We start from the raw sequence: 22,387 nt of genomic DNA on the forward strand, positions 1-22,387 counted from the left end.
TTTCTTTCTTTCTTCTTCTTTGTCTCTTCTGTTTTCGGCAGTGTTGTTTCCTCTCTGACCTCTTTGTTATTTCAGTTCTGCAGTGATGGGTGTCTTCATGTAAACATGTGTTGCCCTGGTCCTAGAGTTGGTCTCCTGGAGCTTCCTGAAGTTTTTCCTTCTCAAAGTCTGGAATCACTGCAGTTACACATCGAACATGGTTAGATACTGGGTTCTTCTTCTTCACCTCCTCCTCTTTCTTCTTCTTCTCCTCCTCCTCCTTCATTCTCTCTTCTCCCTCCTCCTCCTACTTTTTCTTCCGATCCTCCTCCTCCTTCGCATATAGAGACGGGCTGGTCCGCCTACATTCAAAGTGTTTGTGGACTCTGATGGTGGAGCTGAATGCAGTTGGTCTGAAGTGGATCAGTTACAGTCAGGGTCGGTGCTGACTGATGGGATGAGATGTAATCCAGTCACCTCGTGCTCCTCCTCCAGGTTTAGAGGCAGATTAACGTGCAGTCAGACTCTCAGAGACGACAGGAGGTGTCTTCGTTTAAATGAGTCGATGCAGGAGGATCACAGCTAATGACGGGAAGCTGCTGTTTGAATGGAGCCTAATGACACCACCCTGTCTAGTCCTGGAACATAAACCAGACCTTCATGATACGTCTTCAGTGAGTCCAGGTGTGAGCCCACAATGAGTCCTGGGTCTGTTAAAGACCACCTAGTGAACATTCATTCATCCACGTCTGTTCATTAGTAATGAGCCTTTTAACAGATTCTGGACCCGGAGCTGATGCTACAGGACGGTCTAGGATTTAGGGTCCGATACTCACACTGGTGTGTGATACATGACGGCACCAGTGCAAACAGCAGTAACCACACGAGAAGACGTAGATTTCACTGATTCATTTTGGTGCTTTAGCTTTTTTTGTTCCTCCCAGAACTTTATTGAAAACAAAAACAAAAGTCACGTCAGTTTTTCTCCTGCATGGATGGAAGTGAACCTTCAAAATGTCTCAGACCAAACGTTTGTCTAAAGTTTGTCTGGACGTCAGCTCTAAAGATGGAACTTCTGGAATTAGATTCAGCATTTTACTAAAACACCAGAAATCTAGTGTCTCTGCTGCTTTGTCTTAGTTTTATTTATATTATTTAAATTAATATTCTGTTCAACTTGCACGTCACAAAATACCTTAAAAATAAAAAGGCTCCGTTTTTGGAAGTTTCTATTTTTCATTCTTCTTTCATTCTTCTTGTATAAAGCACTTGTTTAGTTCTGTAACGGTACCCGTCCCTGTGGACGCGTCTGAAGACAACAATAAAAAACAAACAGAAACACACGTACGTATTCTGCTGTTTAATATTTTCATTTATATGCAACAGACACTGAAGTTACCAAATGTAACTGAGATGAACACGTCAGGGCTCTAACGAAGCAGTAGATACTGACGTTAATGAGAAGAGAGAAACAGATCCAGATGTCAGTACATAGGGCAGGTCTGGTTCGTCCAGAGCCGTGAGACATGTGTCAAATGTCCTGATCTCCACGAGTTCTTGTTTGAGTTCATAACTGGTGTCACTGTCGCTGTGAAGCTCAGTCTGCTCTGTAGGTGAAGTGGAGACATCGGTGAAGGGGGAGGACCATATCAACGTGTCCTTTTAGATGGCGGCAAAATCCAGAAACATGACTGTTGCGTATCCCTTCGTTTGCACACCTGGAGCCAACCAGGCCGCTTCACAAAGCTGAGTGCAGGGTTGTGTTAGTGACAAATGTCTCTGGGAAAGTTGCAGCTTCGTCCCAAAGGCCTTAATGTTTTCAGATAGTTGGTTCACCGGCTTTTCTGGAAGCAGCAGCATTCGTTGTCAGCTTTCCTTTTTCTACTTGATGTATGCGGCTGCGACCGCCTGCAAAGCTGTCGTTGTGACGACCCCTCCCAGTAAAGAGACGGGCGTCACATCCTGGGCTGTGACTGGTCCCTCATCTTCCTCTTCTTCTTCTTTGAGCTTTGATGGTAGTTGACAGACATTTGTCGACGCTCCCTGAGCTACATGCTCCAGTTGTGCGCTGGACTTTTAGACTAAATGTGGGGGTCACATAAAATCCGTCTCCGTGTTTGAAGCTTTAGTCGCCTGCAGGTTTAACTGTGAAGGTCCAGACAGATTTATTTGACTTAAGCAACAAATGACGACTGAAATATGAACAGATAAAAACTGAGAGATGCAGCTGAGAGACAGACGTGAAAAGAAAAGGCTTTTGGGAAGACTTTAGTAGCATTACGTTTAGGCCAGAAGGGAAGGCTTTGCTGGTTTTCACATATCCAGCGGTTCTCACCTCCATCCAGGACCAGGCTCCATGAAGCTCACACAGCGTCCTGTTCCTTTAAGCCAGGCTTCAGTCCTGAGTCACGATGAGGAAACTTGGGAGGAGGAGGAGCTACGCATCTATTATTGAGGAGTGTGTGTTTGTGGGTGAGGGTGAGGGAGGAGGGAGGAGGGAGGACGGAGGAGGGTCTCACCCCTGCTGTCATCAGGAACAATAAGATGCTGCTGAGGAGAGGAGGGAGGCAGGGATTCCCTCCCTCCGTCTCCCTCTTTGTCTCCCACTCCCACACCCCAGTGGCAGATGGGTGTGAAGAATAAAGTGTGTGTGTTTGTGTGTGTGTGTGTTTTGGTGTGTTTGTGTTTGTGATGTTGGGGTGACAGACAGGAACAGAGAGAGGCAGCTTAAGTGGATTAGCTCTTATTACCCACCGGGGGACAAACGGCTCAGAAAGAGAGAGAAAGAAGAGTGTTAGATGGATAAATACAAAGAGAGCATTTCCTCCTTCTCCTCCCCCACCTCCTCCCCCCTTTGTCCCCTCCCTCCTTAAAAGCCTTCCTCAGACAGCTGCAGCCATGTGGTGAGTGTGTAAATGTAATGAGCCTCAGTTCTGACTCTAATCGATCACAGAGACCTTTTAAAGACACGCGTGTGAGGAGTGTGACCAGCTGATAGACTACATGTCATTAATGGCCGTGGGCAGGTGTGTGTGGGACACAGGAAGCTTTCACCCTGATCGACAGAGCACCACAGGGCTGTTAGAAGCCACACAGGATCAGTCTGACAGGAAACGGTGAGAGCGAACCATCCACTGGAGCTTCTTATTTGTTCAGTAGCTCACGCTGCAGAGAGAAGAAGTCAGACATGTCCGACGCTTTGAGGAGTTCACAGGTCGAACATCCTTAGAATAATGATGTCTTCTAGGAAATGATTTCCCCTCAGAGTTCAGAGTTGACAGTGGTAAAGAATCTAAGTCCTAAAGAATCTTAAGAATCTTCTAAGGTGAGATGTGTTCAGAGCAGGGACGTCCCCAGTAGACTGCTCTAAATATAAGGTTTTAATTGGTGCTGTCAAATGCGTAAAATGTTTAATCAGATTAATCTCAGGGTTGATAATCACAATTAAATATCATACACATTTGATCTATATTAAACAGACTCAAACACTGAACGTGTTGATTGAGCTCCTTCAACAACTTTTTGTGTCTTTTTTTGTCCACCATGTGTCCACATTTCCTCTCTATCGCCTCTGATTCTACCCGGCTGGTCTTCAGCAGATGGTTCCTCCATATGAGCTGGTTCTGCTCAAGGTTTCTTCCTGTTGAAGGGATTTTTCCCTCAGGCTGCTCTGGAGGTTTCAGGCTGGTTTTTGTGAAGTGTCTTGAGACAATTTGTATTGTTATTGGCGCTATATAAATAAAACTGAATTGAATTGAATTGAAATTAGTGTGTCCCTGTTGCTACGGAGACAAACTAACTTGTGGACATTGTCCAACCAGAGCAGAGCTGACGCTTCTTATTGAGAACAGTGTCTCCCAGTGAACAGTGGCTGCAGGAGTGGACACATATTAGCAGCAGCATTGGCAGCTTGTCTTTGTCCTGGTTTGTCTTGGTTTGTCTCCAGCTGTTAGCCGCGTTAGCCCAAGTGCTAGCAGAATCCCCGGCTAACGTATGCTTGGCTTGGTTCATGTGCTGTTTGAAGCTGGAAAGAAAACTCCTTCCTGCAGAGTGTGATGATACTTTATGTGTCTCCACTGGTCCCTCTTGGTGTCTTTGTCCTCAAATGTCCCATGGAGAGGACCAACGTGCTGTTTAGCGTCTTCCATCTTTATGGGTTGGTTCTGCTGCCTGTCACTACCGGATCAGCTGGTGCTAACGCTAACGCTACTTGGACAAACTGAGACACGTTCACAGTCGTTCTGCTGCAGATGCTTCATTAATCACATTAATCAGGATCATGATTAATTAACGAGTTAACTTTGACAGCTCTAGTTTTAATAAAGCAAACGGGGGCAGCCTGTGCTACGTTAGCCTAGCTTAAAGCTACCAGCTGAAACGGTCTCGCCTACATTCTCATGAATGACTTCCTGTCTTTGAGGCTCTTCTTTTTTTTCTGTCCTGCCTCCAGTCTTCTCAAAAATGTCTGAGCACTGATATTGTCCTCACTGAGATCTCATAAAGAAAGCAGCCTTGATGAGTTTCAGACGATCTCAAACATTTAGCCTTGTGTTGTTGCTGGTCCAGTTCCGGACCTCTGGACCTGGACTCAGCCCCAGACTGGTTCTCTGCCAGGGATTTGTTCTTCAGCTGTTTCATCTGAGAGTCTCTCCTGATTGAACCAGACTGTCCATCTCTAAGTCCTCAGTCTGTGTGTAAATGAGCAGCAGCGCCACCATGTGGTCAGTAGAATATTGTATCAGCTGCTGCCTCTAATGGATCTTTACCTACAACTGGACCAGAACCAGGAACACATGGTTGGAGACTTGGAGACATGATCCAGATTTAGGAACAAGGCAGCCTGTACTAATGAATTCATTAATTGTGACTGAATTAGATGTATGTAGTTAGTTTCAGGTTAAAGGTGCGTGTACATCTGCCCCCCCTCCCCCCAGCAGTCGCTCATTAGTTCACTGCAGTCGGTAATTAGCCTCTCATCCTGTACGACACGGCAGTAAAACACTTTATTGGCTGCTCTTAGTAAACAAGGAAACTACTGTGTGTTTTTGTGCGTACCCGGGAAGAAGTCGAGCAAACGAGGTCTAGGAAAAGCACGTGTTCTTTATAAACTGCGATGACGACTGATGAAAGTATGAAGGGATTTCTGGTGTGGAGTTATTTCGGGATTTTGGCAGATGGAAGAAAAAGTTTTTGCAGTAAAAATAGTTGAGGGAAACTGGTCATGGTTTTATTCCTTGCTTTCTCATCAAACTGCCAATACGTGGGTGACATACAGTACTCTCTACAACACAGGTGTCAAACACGCGGCCCGTGGGCCAAAAACAGCACACCAGAGGGTCTAGTCTGGTATCCCTGATTTGTAATCCACTGTCGTACTCTAACCTCACGAGGCTGACACATCAAGATGATTAAATCACTCACAGCACAAAACACTGTGAAATCTCATTTTAAAGGATATTTTATTAAATGTACTTACTTCACTTGTTCTTTGCATTGAAACAAATGGAGTTGTCTCTACTTATAGGTTATTGTGCTGTTGTTTTACTGGTTTGACTCCACTTCAAAATCAAATAAAACCAAATACAATGAGTTTAACACCTCTGTTCTACAACACACTGTTCCTGAACGCCTCCTCTGCCCAAACAGGAACAATTCTGTTAGACAACAAACAAGTTCATTTCTCTCCATGACACAGTCTCCTTGAACCCAGCGCTAAACCTCCACTTGCATGTCTGACAGATCCAGGAGACTTACAGGGAAATCCTGCCATGTCTGTTTCCACCTGATGCTAATGCTGTTTTTATGAAGCAGGACGTCCGTCAGCGAGAGGACGACTTCAGGAAACGCCTCTTGTTCTTGTTTGTGCTTCTGGAGACAAGATGAGGATCAGAAACTGTCTGACAGAACAGAACACTTTTAAAGACTTTTAAATCCCTGAGCCCGAGACAACTGCAGCTGGTTGATAACGACGATTATGCTAAAGATAAATATGGATAAGTCTTTAGTTTCACATTAACTTTGGTTCATTTCTGTGTGAACACACTTGGCCTGAAGCTGCTCTCTGGTTTGTTGCCTCACATTTGTAATTTTAGCAAATTACTTTATTAAACTGCGTGTTTGACCCTCAGCAGATCGTTAGCTTAGCAGAGCGTGAGGAGAGGTCAGCTGAGGTTCAACTTTTGCCTCCTAGCTAACAGCTAGCTAAAAGCCTCTCACCAAAATTCAACTTTCTAGCTTTCTAACCTTCTTCAAACCTCCTGCTAACCCCCAGCTAACAATAGGTCTTTCTAGCTTCCTAGCCTCTCAGCTAATAGTAGCGCTTCCTACCAAACAGCTAACAGTAGCTCTTCCTAGCTTTTTAGCCTCCCAGCTAATAGTAGTTCTTCCTAGCCTCTCAGCTAACAGTAGTGCTTCCTAGCCACCTAGCTAACAGTAACTCTTCCTAGCCTTCCAGCTAATAGTAGCACAGTAGCTCTTCCTGTAGATTATGAATGATGAATCCAGACTACTGCCACCTGCTGGTATGAAGAGTTATTTCTTCTCAGGTGCAGAATGTTTGTACCAGCTGGTCATTGGCTGTTTGTGGCGCGTTCAAGTGCAGCTTTTTGGTCCCGACACAGGAGTTGTGCGTTGTTTGATGTCCAGGCCTTACGAGAGCGTATTCCCCAAATGATTTATTTATGTTACTCACCAGTTTTCTGGTTTACTGACTGTCCTCGGTTTAACTTCAGCTGACATTAAAACTTTGAGCGTCTCGGAGAGAAGATTTAGCATCCTGTGGTTTGGCTCAGCACTGTGAATCAGTGCGTGTCACTCCAGTCAACCACAGTGGTTTCTTTGCAGGAGACTCTTGCTGCAGTTGTGCATTGATGTGCATTGAAATCCTGAATTTCATTCATTCTCAAAGTTCATAGTTTCCATGCAGACTGAACGAGTGGAGCAGCTGGGGCTGATTCACAGCTCTCCCTCTTTCATCCTTCCTCTCGTCCTCTGTGGTAATTCTCGGCGACGTTTCTCTCCTGCCTTTGCTGTTTGGTAGTGCTTCTACCTTCTGGTTGTCTCTGAACCGAGCTCCAATTAAACCTCATTCAGAGGAGGCGGCAGTCACACAGAGCCGTACAGGAACACTTGTGTCAGGCTGTAATTGAGTGAACAGAACCTGGCTTACTGCAGCGTATTTATAGAACAGAGAGAAAGAGAGTGGAAACATTAATCCTTTATACCATCTGATCTTTGTGGCTTTGCAGCGACCATCTGAGAACGTAGTCTCACTGTTTTTACGCTTTTGATGCTCATCCAGAATTCATTAGGGAGTAGAACATTATTAGTGAGACAGCAGAGAAAAGGGCAGCGTGTGATCCTGCTGCCTGCTGACAGGCCGAGCTGGATGGAAACCAAAGTGAGCCTTGTCATCTCTTTAACAGGCTGCAGCTGAAGCTTTGAGTCGACCCTGTCCAGGGTAGCGCTGCCCCGGAGGCACGACATGAGGATCAACTCATGTTTTAGTTTTACTTGGCTGCTGCTAACATCTCTAGGCTCGTGTTGCCCTCCACTGATGCATTCTTATTATTCTTTCAAAAACCGAGTGTAGATCAGCCAATAATAATGCTGAGTGAATCTGTTGTGTTTCAACTCCTCTTGCATGTGCAACGCTGTATCACCTGTCAGATTTTTTTGCGAACTTGTGCTTTTGTGAATTCTTTAAGTAGTATTTTATTAAAAAAGTTCTACAAACAACATTTTTGAACACAGAGAGCAAACCCCCGTCTTATAAACTCTGTTATCTTTTTAAAAGCTATTGCTCCATTAAGCTGAAATAAGTAGATACAATTAACCACTACCTTAGCATAAATTAGCATCAGATTAGCATCAAATTAGCCTGTCCAGTGAATATAGTATAAAGTGACCTCAGCTGTTAGCGTTGACTGCTGCATTAGCATGAATAACAATATACTAACGCTTTTATATGAAGACGAAATTACACTGTCTTAGCAATTTGTTGCTAACTTTAGTAGCGAGTGTATGTCCGTCTAAAGTAAAATACTGTTAGCTGATAGTTAGCATGTAACATAAATAAGATGCGGTGGTTAGCTAACACTATCCGCTGTGTTCAGTCTAATGAAAATAGTGTTAGCTGAAGCATTAGCATGAGCAAGATAATCTTCTATGAAATGTTAAGAACGTTTACAGAATTGTGACTTGAATTCTGTAAACGTTGTCAGCTTTTATGATTTTATTCAGTTTTGTATATTTTTTGTTTGTCTTGTTGATGCTCTGCCCGGCTCCACCCACCTCCATCGTCCTGTGGTTACAATCACGTATTGATCGTCAAAAGCACCTATTATTATATAAAACCACGACTAATAATCATTGGTATAATGCGATGCTTTGTTGATCCAGTGAATGCGGCGTTACCACACTCTCACATTCCAGCTCTGACCGCTCAGTCTAAGTTTTCCTCCTCTCAGACAGCTGCTGTCTGGAGACTGAAAGCTGATCCAGAGACAGAGTGAGTTTCATCTGATAGCTCAAACACGTGTTCCATGTTTTAACATTTGGTTCCTTCTCGTCTCGGCCGCTGACGTTCCTCGAAGAACGCGCCTCTGCTTCCTCTTGACCTCTGACCTCTGGTTAATCATGTTCATGTGTGCGTGAGCGCCTGAGCGTCCAGCCGGGTCTCCTCCACGTCTTCACTTGTTATTCCTTTACAATAACTGAAACTGTCCATGAGAACACACATATATATATATATATGTAGCAAAAGGTTGCTAATAGACAGGGCTTTGTTCCACTGTGATTGTTTGCATAATGGAATTCCTTCATTTGAAAAGTCCAACAGCTACTGTTCAGCTCCAACCAGTGGATCCAGTGGATTTAACACAGCAGTGTCACAGCAAAAACTGAAATCTGTCTGAGACGAATTATCTTAAATCCAAATAAAATATGCTTGTATTTGTTTTTTTGTGTTTGTTTGAGCATTTGACTTAGACAAACTTTATTAAAAATAAAATAAATTAATTAAAATGTAATATATAAAATTAAATAAAAAAAATAAAAAACGAATAAAATAAAAATAAAAGTAAAGATCGAAGTAAAGTAAAATAAAACTAAATTTCAAGTAAAAATTACTTTAATAAAATATAAGTAAAAGTCTAGGAAAATATATTATAAATAATTAAATAATTATATAAATATATTAAAGTACAGTAAATAAAAATCAATTGTATCGGCAAAACTGTACAAAACCTGCATAGGAACAAGTTCTTTTCATCTCATTACTGTCTCAACTCTTCATCTTCTATTAATATAAATCTACTTGTTTCTAGTTTGGAGCCTGAGCCATTCACACTGTTCGCTATCTTTAGCTAAAGATGCTCCAGTTTGCTAATCAGCTGTTTGAATCCAAAATAAACACACTAACTGTTTATCCGACATCGTGCATGTGCTCCAACTTACGCTCAACAGAATTCTTTCTTTTATTAGTCGATCTAAATAAAATTAAAGATAAAATGCTCCGGTGATGTTTTAGTGTCAGTGTTTCCAAATGAAAACCTGTGACTCCAAGAGGAAAAGGCCAGAGTGTGTTTTCAGATCTAAGGTAGAACATAAATACTGAACCCTCCCACTGATGGAGGAATAAATACAAACAGTCGGGAAACAGGAACCAGAGAGTCGTCGTTTTTACTTTTATTCACTTCGATGTCAAGAAAATGTAGTTTTCTTTGTTTCTTTGTTTTATGTTTATGTTGTTGACCGCAGCCTTTGACCTGAGTGGACTCAGACTGAACCTGGTCCAGAGCCTGAACCTGGTCCAGAGCCTGAACCTGGTCCAGAGAGGTCCAGTCTGAGCTGCTGGTGTTGTGCTGAGTCAGCTGCCTCCAGATGGCTTCTCTCCATGAGGCTGGAAAGCAGCCCTCTCGATGGCGTCACCCTCCGACAGACGCTTCCATTCGATTGGCTCCTCCTGAATGAGTCAGAGAACATAAACACTCAGCCCGATAAAAACCCTCCAGGAAGTGTGTTTTTTTCTCCTCTTGTTTGGATGTGACAGATGAAGTAGTTCTACTGCAGCCTCGGGAATGACTCACACGTTCATAGAAATGTTCAAGGTCTTCCTCCACAGTATTCTGGGTTCCACGGCCTTCGGCTTTACGGCTTTAATGGGAGGAGGAAGAGCTCATTGTTGTCACCGTGGTAACGGCAGAACAGCTGAGAGTCTCTGGTTTTCTGTCCCTAATAAGATGGACTTCTCCTTCCTTCCTTCCTTCCTTCCTTCCTTCCCTCTTCCCTTCCATCCTTCCTTCCTTCCTTCCTTCCTTCCTTCCTTCCTTCCATCCTTCCTTCCTTTAATGGTTTAATGCTCATTGTCGTCACCATGGTAACAGCGGTAGAGCTGCGAGTCTCTGGTAGTTGTAGTTTTTCAGACAGAGGCAGAGTAGTGATGGATGTGGTTCTCCTGTGAATATATTCAGCATGAATTATTCATGTTCAGTGGTGCTGTCAGGTGAGTCCAGGTGTGGCCGGTGATCTGGTCTCTAGAGTCCAGGTTAGAGGAGGAGGGAGGACGTCACTGACTACTTGTCACTCGTGAGGTGTTCTAACATTAAACTCGTGTCTCCGTGGCAACACACGAGGGCTGGTTGTCGAGGCAGCTGTTGCCGCGGCGCCCACAGCCTCACCTGTTGCCCTCTACCCGGGGTGAATGTGACACATGCTGCAGCCAGTTTCTTTTTTTTTAATTTGCATGAAGCCGTTATTGAAAATAATTAGAGGGAGCTCTGTGGATGTGGGCGGAGCCGAGTCCTTCAGTCTGTCCACACGTCAACGTAAAGCTGGCGTTTATATCCTCCAGCAGCCTCAGCATCATCACTTTACAGTTCCTCCCCTGAGCTAGCTGCTAGTGGCTAGCTGCTAGCCGCTAGCTAAACTCTCCTCCTCCTTCTTCTCCTCCTACTCCTCCTCTTCTGTTTTCTCTTCTTCTTTTCCTACTTTTATCTATTCCTCCTCCTCCTTTTTATTCTCCTCCTTCTCCAGTCACAGAATATTAATAATGTTAATAATGTTGGAGTATTTCAGTTGTGACAGAGACTTTCTGAGCGACATGAACTCTTATTGTGACTGTGACTGTGTCTCTGGCCTTTTATCCTCTGCAGTGAGTTCAGGTGAAGCCAGAGACACAGAGAAGACGTCTGAGCTCCGTTCATGTGTTTTTAAGCTTCATTCAGAACGTGCTAACATGCTAACATGCTAACATGAGCGTCTCAGGCGGACAGCGGCTGGACAGCAGCAGAAGGAGGAAGACACTGAGCTCAAGCTGTTGATAAAGTGTTTTGTAAAAGATTATGTTCTGGAAATGAAGACAGAGACACTATGAGAGGTGAAGGACGTAAACAGGAACTAGTCTGCAGCCTCAGCGCTCACAGAGGCCATTTAAAAATCTATATGAACAGAATAATTCAGATTCAGATTTCAGGTTTAGACCTGGTCGGCTCAGACACAAGTAACAAGAAACTGCATCACAGGTTAATGCCCATGAACTAAAAACAGATGCTCCTCCTGCAGGTCCTTAGAACGTAGAACCGCTCTCCTAAAAAACAAATTAAATAGAAATGAAATGATGCAGTTACGGCTTCTGCTCCTCCAGCGACTCCTTGACTTCAGACACACCTGAGGACATGTGGACAGAGGACAAACTCTTACCTCTAACTCTTTACACTGTGGCCCTTGTAACAAGAACCTTTAGAGACATATTTAGTTTTTTATGTTGTTCAGGATGAGAACAAACACTCAGGGTGTGTCATTGCGTTGTGCTGCTACACAGTAAAACAAGTTCAGGTTTTTTTTGTGCGTTGACAGTTGAAAGTATTTGCATAATTCTCTTTATCTGCTCTGTCCTGGTTTCCTGGTGAGAAACAGCACAGGAGAATAATTCATTAAAGTATATAAGCCATGAAGCGATAACATATTACATTAACTGTTTTTCTTCAAAAAAAAAAAACTGGAACTTGATTGATTGATTGATTGATTGATTCATTCATTCATTTATTAATTCATTCATTGATAGATTGACTGATTGAGCTGTATTTATTTAAATATGTTCAAATTAAAAAGATAAATGATTGTAAAATAAATCATAGGGGAAAGAAATGTGCACTATATTTGAAAAGGAGCGGGAGGAAGTAAGTTCAACTTAAATGCTTCTATATTTTAGTTTTTACGTTCTTCAGTGAAAAATAGAACAATAACAACAACCAGCAGAGTGAATGTGACTCTGTTTCACACATATATTCACTGAGTATTATATATTTAATCAGGTCTGAGCTTCAGATCTATCTGGAACTCACAGACGTCTTTCTTGGATCCACCAGACAGAAGACGTTCCGATCCAGATGCATGAATTCGTTTTTCCGTTTCTCTCTTCCTCAGATGATAAAATGAATGTGACGATCAAAGTTTAGATCAGGATCAATTATAACTGAAGGTGTTTTGCATGTTCTTTTGTTTTTTTTTTTGGATTTGAGGTCAAAGGTCGGACATTAGCTGTTAGCAGTTTTATCATTAGCCCATTACAGCTGATGCCTAAACAAGTTAGTGTTAACACAACTGTTTTTCTATGCAAGTAATTTACGTTTTATTACAAAGACAAACACAGAGACACACTCTCATTTATGATTATTATTGTGACTAATCATTTTTGGTTGTTTTATTTCTGGAAGCTAATAGTAAAATTATTAATTAAAAATAACGTGGCCCTGAGGCTCCATCTCAGCCCCGTTTTAAATACGTTCCAATGACGGACGTGCATTTAATAATAAATGACTTTATGGAGTAGTTTGAAATGTAATCGCTCCAGTGGTGCAGACAGAACATTCACATAGATAGATAGATAGATAGATAGATGGATGGATGGATGGATGGATGGATGGATGGATGGATGGATGATAGATAGATAGATAGATAGATAGATAGATAGATAGATAGATAGATAGATAGATAGATAGATAGATAGATAGATAGATAGATAGATAGATAGATAGATAGATGGATCATCTGTACCTGATGAACTGAAAAGCCAAACCATAGTGTCATGAACGTGAAGCAGGTACTCAGACTGTGCGTGGTCAGTGTCTCTCTACCTTCCTCTCTCTGGTTCGATAGATTTTGCTGACTTGGACGTCTCGCTGTGGAATGTGTAGCAGCCAGGACTCACACAGTCACAGCGGGACGCTGGACATTTGGACTTGTTTTCTACCGAGGGGAGGGTAGAGACAGAGAGAGGTTTCATAACATGACAGACGGATGAACAGATGAACTGAGAGAAAAATAAAGACATGTTGGCTTCTTCTTCTTCTTCTGTGCTCTGCAGACACATCATGTGATCATGTATAAAAAGGTAAAAGGTAACAGCAACGTCATGCGTGTCCGGGTTCTCTCTCTGTCTTTTGCAGGAATGTTGATCTGATAATGGGATTAAATGCTAAAAGTTTTCCTCGGTCTCTTCACAGGCTCGTTCAGGACTGAAGGCATTAAGGCGTCTGATGTCCTTCCTGTCTTAAAGGAGAAAGTCGCCTTCGTCTCAGGTGAGTGTCGGTCAGAACCACAGACCCTATACAAATATGAAGCAAAGCTAGTAGAGCTCCCCCTGGTGGCTGGTCATAAGCTCCACCCCCTCCAGGTTAGTGGGTGGAGTTTGGGCCAAGCTAAACCACCAAATACACATAATGGCAACAAACAGTTGCCATGACAACCACTCCATAAAAAGGTCCTGTGATTAATTAACATCAGTGAGTCTGGAGGAGGTGTGGGCGGGGCATTAATATCGTGGCTCCGCCCTCTAACCGTACTGATCAGACTCTGGCTACAAAGTCACAAGATGGCGCCGTCCATATCCCCGAGAAAATAGAACCTGACAAGCAGTCAGTTTGGACCAATGAGAGGAAGAGGAGACGGGACATTTTCTTTCAGAGTTCACTGGTAGAATTCACAGTTCATTGGTCCATCAATGATGAGCAGATGCAGCAGAACAGGCCCAAACCAGGACATTAGCGCCCCCATGTTTCATGGAGGGATGAGGTTCTGATGCTGGAATGCAGTGTTGGTTCATCTCCAAACATTTAAACCAAACTATTCTCTCTGGTCTCATCTGTCCACTAAACATTGTCCCACATGTCCTTTGTGGACAGAGAGCAGTGTCTTTGGTTGTTGAGTGGATTCATCAACATGAACATCAGCCAATGTGAGAGAGGCCTTTAGCTGCTTAGAAGTTCCCCTGGGTTCCTCTGGTTCCTCTCCCACTATGATGGAGTGATGTTTGTTGGTGGACCACTCCTGTGGAGGGGAACAGTCGTCTTCAATCTGTCTGACTCTCTGTGGATTATTTGTGGCTTCCAGACTCTTTACAGATGGTTGTGGAACCTTTTCCAGCCTGATGAGCAACAACAACTCTTTTTCTGAGCTCCTCACAAATCTCCTTTGATCTGTTGTCATCACACACTTCAACACAAACATGAGACAAATCCCTGATTTATAGAAACTAAACCAGGACCTGAGTCTCATCACGTTGATGGAAACACATTTAATCTAGAGGAGCTCCTGTCTGATATTTAATATTGGCTCATTTTAGTTTAATATTGTGTTTCTCTATAGACTTTCAGGAAGTTTTGAGTCATTTTTATGAAGAAATGTAGAAAACTTAAGGATGCATAATACTTTAAGGGAATATGTTTGTGTTTCTTGTGTAAAACACAGATCATGTTCAGACTGAACTCAGATGAGATGAGATCAGAGTCGTGTTAAAGCTGCAGAGCTGAACATGAACCTGAGGGAGTTCAGCCTGAGCCAAGACAAGCAAACGGTCTGAAAAAGGCCAAACAACTGAACAGGTGGGGTGAAACCAGAACACAGCTCCCCTCGGTGGACGAGTTTGGTTCTGCAACCGCTGATGCGGTTGCAGAACCAGCGTTTCCATGGAGACGGAATAACAGCAGATCCATGAGTTTTACGTCTAAACACCAGCCACTGGAGGAGTTTATACTGATGAAGAGGAGGAGGAGGACTTTGAAGAGATTAAGAAGGAGCAGAGGAGATAAATGAGGAGGTGGAAGAGTGAAAAGAAAGTAGGGGGTTAAAAAGAAATTTAGCAGGAGTAAAAAAAAGATCAAGAGAAGAAGTTTCTTTCTTTCTTCTTCCATTCACGGATGCAGTAAACTACGTCTGTAGAACCTTTTTCTTTTTCTCTTTTTACTGCTGCTGATAAACGAGGAGTCGTGGTTTGTTCTTTCTTTGCAGGAGGTCGAGATAAACGAGGAGGACCCATCCTGACGTTTCCTGCCCGGAGCAACCACGACAGAATAAAACAGGAGGAGCTGAGGAGGCTGGTGACCTACCTGTCCACGGTCCCCAGGTACGCCAGGGCCCGGTAGAACCCAGCAGAACCCAGCAGAACCCGATTTAACCCAGTAGAACCCAAAAGAACCTACTAGAACTTGATTTAGCCCAGTAGAACCCAAAAGAACCTGGTAGAACCTGATTTAACCCAACAGAACCTGATTGATTTAACCAAGTAGAACCCAGTAGAACCTGACTAACCCAATAGAACTCTTCCCTTTTTTCTTTCTTTTTTAAAATCAAGCGTAGTTTGTTCTTCTGGTTTTTAGAATCCAACTAAACAAATGCCCGGGCTGTTCTAAGAACCGTTCTATGAACCGTTCTGTGAACTGTTCTGTGAACCGTTCTATGATCCGCTCTATGAACCATTCTGTGAACCGCTCTGTGTACCGTTCTATGAACCGTTCTATGAACCACTCTGTTAACCGTTCTGTGAACCATTCTATAAACCGTTCTATAAACCGCTCTACGAACCGCTCTGTAAACCGTTCTATGAACTGTTCTGTGAACCGTTCTGTGAACCGTTCTGTGAACCGTTCTGTGAACTGCTCTATGAACCGTTCTATGAACCGTTCTATGAAGCTCTCCACTCAGAGCCGGGCTGGTGGAGTGGAGGGTGGAGAGCATGTCGAGTGCTTCAGGGCCGTCCTCGCTGTGGAATCAAACGCTCCTTTATTCTCTGGGGAAGCAGAGAAGAAGAGGAGCGTTTGATTTACAGCCGTGTGAAAGCTGCAGTGTTTGCAGCAGACAGCAGCCGGCCGGTCTGAGCACGCTCAGAGGAGTCAGCCCCCAGCGCGGAGTTTAAATGATTAGAGATGCTAACAAGCACACATCAGGGCCACTGAGCGCTAGCATCAGACAGAATAGAGCCCTCGGATTGGCTGACAGCTCAGGGAACCAGGAAGTGATGAATGTAAACACAGAAGCCTCAACTAATCAGCTGATTCAGGGGAGAGAACAGTAGCTCCTCCTAGCTTCCCAGCTAATAGTAGCTCCTCCTAGCCTCCCAGCTAATAGTAGCTCCTCCTAGCCAATAGTAGCTCTTCCTAGCCTCCCAGCTAATAGTAGCTCCTCCTAGCCTCCTAGCCAATAGTAGCTCCTCCTAGCCTTACAGCTAGTAGCAGCTTCTCCTAGCCTCCCAGCTAACAGTAGCTCTTCCTAGCCTCACAGCTAATAGTAGCTCTTCCTAGCCTCCTAGCTAACAGTAGCTCTTCCTAGCCTCACAGCTAGTAGCAGCTCCTCCTAGCCTCCCAGCTAATAGTAGCTCTTCCTAGCCTCACAGCTAATAGTAGTCCATCCTAGCCTCCTAATTAATAGTAGCTCTTCCTAGCCTCGAAGCTATTAGTTGCCCTCCCTAGCCTCCCAGCTAACAGTAGCTCTTGCTAGCCTGCCAACTAACAGTAGCTCTTCCTAGCCTCACAGCTAGTAGCAGCTCCTCCTAGCCTCCCAGCTAACCGTAGCTCCTCCTAGCCTCCCAGCTAACAGTAGCTCCTCCTGGCCTTCCAGCTAACAGAAGGCACATCCCTCATAAACAGGCACATTTATTTATTATCCAGAGCTCTACTACTATTATTTTTGGGAGTAAATTGTTGACTACAGCTTTAAACTGAACCAGAATGGATTGAGTGTCTATCAACATGTCAGATGTCAAATCAAGGGTGCACACGTTCACAGATCCAGATTCTCATAAATTAACGTCAGGACGTCGGTCAGTGTCTGAACCACAGCAATGAATAAAATTAAAAAAAAAATGAAAATCTGTGTCATCCCTCCATCCCTTCGAGCCTCGCTCTGCTTCCTCCTGCTAACAGAGCTACTGTTTCCATGGAGACGAGTGGGGCCTCCTTGTAGTGGATGTGCTGCTGTTTCATTCATATTAATGAGGACCTGAATCCTCTCACACCTTAAACTGATCCACGTCTTATTGAAGGTGAAAGTGTTAAAGCTGTAGTTCAAATTAAAACTCCCACCCTGAACCAAATATAAAATAATACTCAAAGAAATAATTCTTCAGAAAAGAGAAATATGTTACTGATTCCTCCTCATAGCTCTAAGTAAATCATCTTCATCATCCCTTCTGTTGTAATTTAAATTTTCCCTAAAAACCTGAAATAGTTTGTAATATAGTTTGTAATTCACACTTACTCATGTCCTCTAATTAGTCTGGCGTTAGTCCATGTGCTGCTCCTGTAGACCCCAGGATGTTAACGGCTGTGTGTCCCTTTCAGATTGACGCTATATGAATGAAATTGAAATGTGACATTAACCGTTAACGTTCCGTCTCGTCTCCAGCGAGGACGTCTGTAAACGTGGCTTCACCGTCATCATCGACATGCGCGGCTCCAAGTGGGAGCTCATCAAACCTCTGCTGAAGACGCTGCAGGAGTTCTTCCCCGCTGAGATCTGCGTGGCGCTCATCATCAAACCCGACAACTTCTGGCAGAAACAGAAAACCAACTTTGGCAGCGCCAAGTTCTCCTTTGAGGTGGGTGCTTCGGTTTGGGGTGTTTGGAGACGTCCCCGGGTCTCGGCTAACGGGACGTGTTCTCCCTGTAGACCAGCATGGTGTCTGTGGAGGGTCTGGCCAAACTGGTGGACCCCTCCCAGCTGACGGACGACTTTGAAGGATCCCTGGACTACAACCACGAGGAGTGGATGGAGCTCCGAGTGTCTCTGGAGGAGTTCATGTCCAGCGCCGTCCACCTGCTGTCCAGGCTGGAGGACCTGCAGGTGACTCCTCCTTCCACTCCTTATTACCATCTACCTTTCCTCCTATTCCTCCTTCACCTCCACTCCATCTATTTCTCCTCATCCTCCTGTCTCTGTCCCTACTTCCTTTTTCCTCCTTTCCTTCCTCCTCCTCCTTTGTAAATTCGTCCCCTGGGGCCTGACTGGGACCCTCTGGGGGACCCGATGTTGGGTCGGGGGCCTCATGTTTGACAGCCCTGGATGGTTTTCTGTGACTTTCAGGAGCTTCTGTCCAAGAAGGAGTTCCCTTCAGACGTGGAGGGATCGCGGCGTCTGATCGAGGAGCACACCCAACTGAAGAAGAAGGTGAGAACAGGAGCAGAGACCTGCAGTCTGAGGAGGAGCTATAGCTTCTTCACCTCCTCCTCCTCCTCTCCTGTAGGTGCTGAAGGCTCCGGTGGAGGAGCTGGACCATGAAGGCCAGAGGCTGCTCCAGTGCATCCGATCTAGTGACGGCTTCTCAGGGAGGAACTGTATCTCAGGTTCTGCTGACTTCCAGAGCCTGGTGCCCAAGGTTTCTACCTCCATTTATCAGTGTTTAAAAAACAAAACGAATAAATGAAGCAAAGCCCCGGACTCTGTAGCTGTAGCTGAGTCTTTAGTGAAGTCTGACGTGTCCTGACAGGTGGCCAGTCTCCTGGATAAGCTCCACTCCACCAGGCAGCACCTCCACCAGATGTGGCACATCAGGAAACTGAAGCTGGACCAGTGCTTCCAGCTCCGGCTCTTTGAACAGGATGCAGAGAAGGTCGGTCCTGGGAGAGAGGGAGGGAGGGAGGAAAGAAGGGAGGGAGGGAGGGAGGGAAGGAGGAAGGGAAGGTCTGATGCTGTTTTCCATCTTGATGCGTTTCTTCGTCCTTTAGTCTGGTTGTGTCCTGTGTGCAGATGTTTGACTGGATCAGCCACAACAAGGAGGTGTTCCTTCAGAGCCACACTGAGATCGGCCGAGGATACCAGCACGCTGTGGAGCTGCAGACCCAACACAACCACTTCGCCATGAACTCCATGGTAGAGATGAGTTATAATGCTGCTTCCAGCGTATCAGGATCAGTATTTAACAGTATTAAAACTGTGTGCAGGGCATGGGTTTGATACAGCTTCTTTGTTAGGTTTTGGTTGGTGTTGCATGCTTCTATTTTGAAGAAGTAGGTTTGTACTTTTATTTTGAAAATTCAAAATAGGATTCCCTTTGGTCCCTGATGGGGCCTTGATGGGAAATCCTAACTAAATTTTGATGAGTAAGCTCTCAAAATTAAAAGTAATTTGGTGCTTTTATTTTGAAAGTGTGATGTAGGTGGGGAGGTGACCGTTGCCATGGCAACCCGTCCCTTTAAATGAGGGGTGAAAGAAAACATAAACACATTATTCTTATTCTTTTTTGTTCATAATTTATATAAAGCTGATTAATGTTAACAATCAAGGCTTTTATACATAAATGAAAAGTTCTTAGACAGACAAACAAATAACTAAATGAAATGAAATGAAATTACCAGGGGGCAGTAAATCATCCTGCTGGCAGTAACAGTAAAGGTTCAAACTGGTGCTATGGTTTCACCCCTGTTATTTATTCATTTATCATTATTATTATGTTTTTTTTCTCCCATCCCAGAACGCCTACGTGAACATCAACCGGATCATGTCGGTGGCGAGCCGCCTGGCGGAGGCCGGCCACTACGCCTCCACCCAGATCAAACAGATCTCAGGTCAGCTGGACCAGGACTGGAAAAGCTTCGCCGCCGCTCTGGACGAACGCTCCACCATCCTCGCCATGTCCTCCGTCTTCCACCAGAAGGCCGAACAGGTGAGGGAGGAAGGAAGGAAGGAAGGAAGGAAGGAAGGAAGGAATGGGAGAAAGGTTCTCATTCTCCTCTCTGCTCGTCCTAGTTCCTCTCGGAGGTGGAGGCCTGGTGTAAAGTCTGCAGTGAGGGGGGGCTACCTACTGAGATGCAGGAGCTGGAGATCGCCATCCACCGCCACCAGAGCCTGTATGAGCAGGTCACCCAGGCCTACACCGAGGTACAACCCCCACCCCCCATCATAGACCCCCCATGGCATGACATTACATTTCCTGGTGATGGCTGATGAAACTGGAGTATAAAGATGTAAAGATATAAAGATGTGGCAGCAGCAGGGGGGAGGTTCAAAGGAAAGATGGAATCACCTGTTAATTTACAGGCTCCTTGCTTGTCATGTCTGATGTCTGTGTGGTGCTGATGGACAGCTCCTTGAATGATTGATGTGTGGTGCTGATGGACAGCTCCTTGAAAAACTATAATACTGAAGGTGTAGCCAGATGTTACAGATGCTGTGTTAGCTTTAAGTTCTATCTTCAATAAAAAAAAAAGGTGCTCTGAGAATTCATTCTGCGTTCTCCGTATTTGTTGGAGGAACGCTCTGAAAAATCTTAGAAGTGGGGCCTGAGTTGGAAAAGGTTGGGAATCATTGATCTAGTTGTCTGGTTGTTGACTTGGAGACGTGATCCATATTTAGGAAGGAAGGAAGGAAGGAAGGGAGGGAGGGAGGTCAAACTTCCTCCCGAGCCTTTGACCCTTGACCTCTGTATCTGTGTTTGCAGGTGAGTCAGGATGGTAAAGCTCTGCTGGACGTCCTCCAGAGGCCTCTGAGTCCCGGAAACTCTGATTCTCTGACGGCCACTGCCAACTACTCCAAAGCTGTCCACTGCATCCTGGACGTGGTCCACGAGGTTCTTCACCACCAGCGGCGGCTGGAAAACATCTGGCAGCACAGAAAGGTCCGACTGCACCAAAGGCTCCAGCTGTGTGTGTTCCAGCAGGACGTCCAGCAGGTAGGAGGCGCGTAAGCCACCGAGCTAGCTCGACATGCTAACCCACGAGTGTCAAACATGTCTCATCAGGTACGCAGCAAGGAATTCTAATGGTATAAGGGAAGATTCATTTAAAAATATAGAGGATGCTGTGTTGTGGACATGGTGGACGGGTGTCAGTCTGTTTGATTAGTGATGTTCAGATTAACCTGCCTGGTTAACACAAACTGGCTCACGGCACTTTAGATTATCCAGCCTGAATCATCTAGAGCAGCATGAAGGAAAAACTCCCTTTAACAGGAAGAAACCTGGAGCAGAACCAGAACCAGAACCAGAATTAGAACCAGAACCAGAATTAGAACCAGAATCAGAACCAGCTGATACGGAGAGACCCATCCGCTGAAGGCCGGGTAGAGACAGAGACTTCATTTATTTTACTATAATCAAATCGGGCTGAATGTGATGGTCCTCTGACACCTGAGGCCCTGAACAGTGATGCTTCAGTCATGTGACCAGTGGCATGAACTGCTTCAAACATCCCTCAGCTGCTTCAGATGATTCACAGGAATCAGGTTGAGATGAGTCTTCAAAGTGAATAATGAGTCCAGAGAGATTTGGTTTGACAGTGATGAATCCAGAACAAACATTCTACAACACAACTAAACCATGATACCAGGATACCAGATGAGAATAGTCGTGACATAAACACTGGTGTAAATCAGTGAACGCTGATGGAGTGTAGTGCCGACATAAATCAAAATCAGAGCATGCGTATGGAGCTAGTGGCACGTTGAAAGTCAACAGTCTAGTGTTAATTATTTTTTATATGTTTTATTTATAATCATCTTTAAACCACATATCCATGTGGTGCAGTCGAACAGGAATGTGTGTGTGTAGCAAATCAAGTCCCATTCAAACATGAACCAATGAAAGACACGTCTCCATTGTTCTACATGTTATTGTCCACTAGGTGTCCTCATGGAGCACTGTGTCATGAAGCTTCGAGGAATGAAGCTTTCTCTGAATCACGTGTCCGTGGCCGTCGCTCCTCAGTGAGGAGCTTGTGTTGAACTCCACTCACCCTGGAGTCAGACGGTGCAGTGTTGTTTAGAAGTGTGTAATCATGTGAACAGATGTTTAGACGTGTGTGTGTAAGCAGAACACACGAGAGAGTTCATTCATCTCTGCTGTGTGTGTAATGAGAGCATTCCTGAGATAACACACTCTCAGATTAAACACTGCGTGGGTCTGGACAGCTTTTCCACAGAGTTTAATATCACACCCATATATTTCCTGAGGAGTCTGGAATCGCTCTGAGGAGCTTTTTATTTTGTATCATAGTTGTGATGTTAAAACGTTAAAGAGCAGAGCTGCACCAGCTCCGCTTAAAGATGTCGGATGTCGGGACCCAGCGTCGGGCTCAGCGCCGTCCGGCCTGGTAGTAAATATTTACAACCAAAGCTCCAACTAGACGCTGCTACACCCAGA

At 44.6% G+C, this 22,387-nt stretch overlaps 1 protein-coding gene across 1 annotated transcript in view; it reads left to right on the top strand.

The window, feature by feature from the left end:
- Positions 1-22,387, top strand: part of LOC125018036 (kalirin-like) — a 78,987-nt gene that overhangs the window by 5,691 nt on the left and 50,909 nt on the right. The window contains 11 exon segments of the mRNA XM_047601651.1: positions 13,485-13,559; positions 15,268-15,382; positions 17,659-17,851; positions 17,923-18,096; positions 18,337-18,420; positions 18,497-18,628; positions 18,740-18,862; positions 19,000-19,122; positions 19,724-19,915; positions 19,999-20,130; positions 20,690-20,920. Coding sequence (XP_047457607.1) covers positions 13,485-13,559; positions 15,268-15,382; positions 17,659-17,851; positions 17,923-18,096; positions 18,337-18,420; positions 18,497-18,628; positions 18,740-18,862; positions 19,000-19,122; positions 19,724-19,915; positions 19,999-20,130; positions 20,690-20,920 — 1,574 coding nt within the window.

Source organism: Mugil cephalus, chromosome 12 (genome assembly GCF_022458985.1).
Source record: "Mugil cephalus isolate CIBA_MC_2020 chromosome 12, CIBA_Mcephalus_1.1, whole genome shotgun sequence".
NCBI lineage: Eukaryota > Metazoa > Chordata > Actinopteri > Mugiliformes > Mugilidae > Mugil > Mugil cephalus.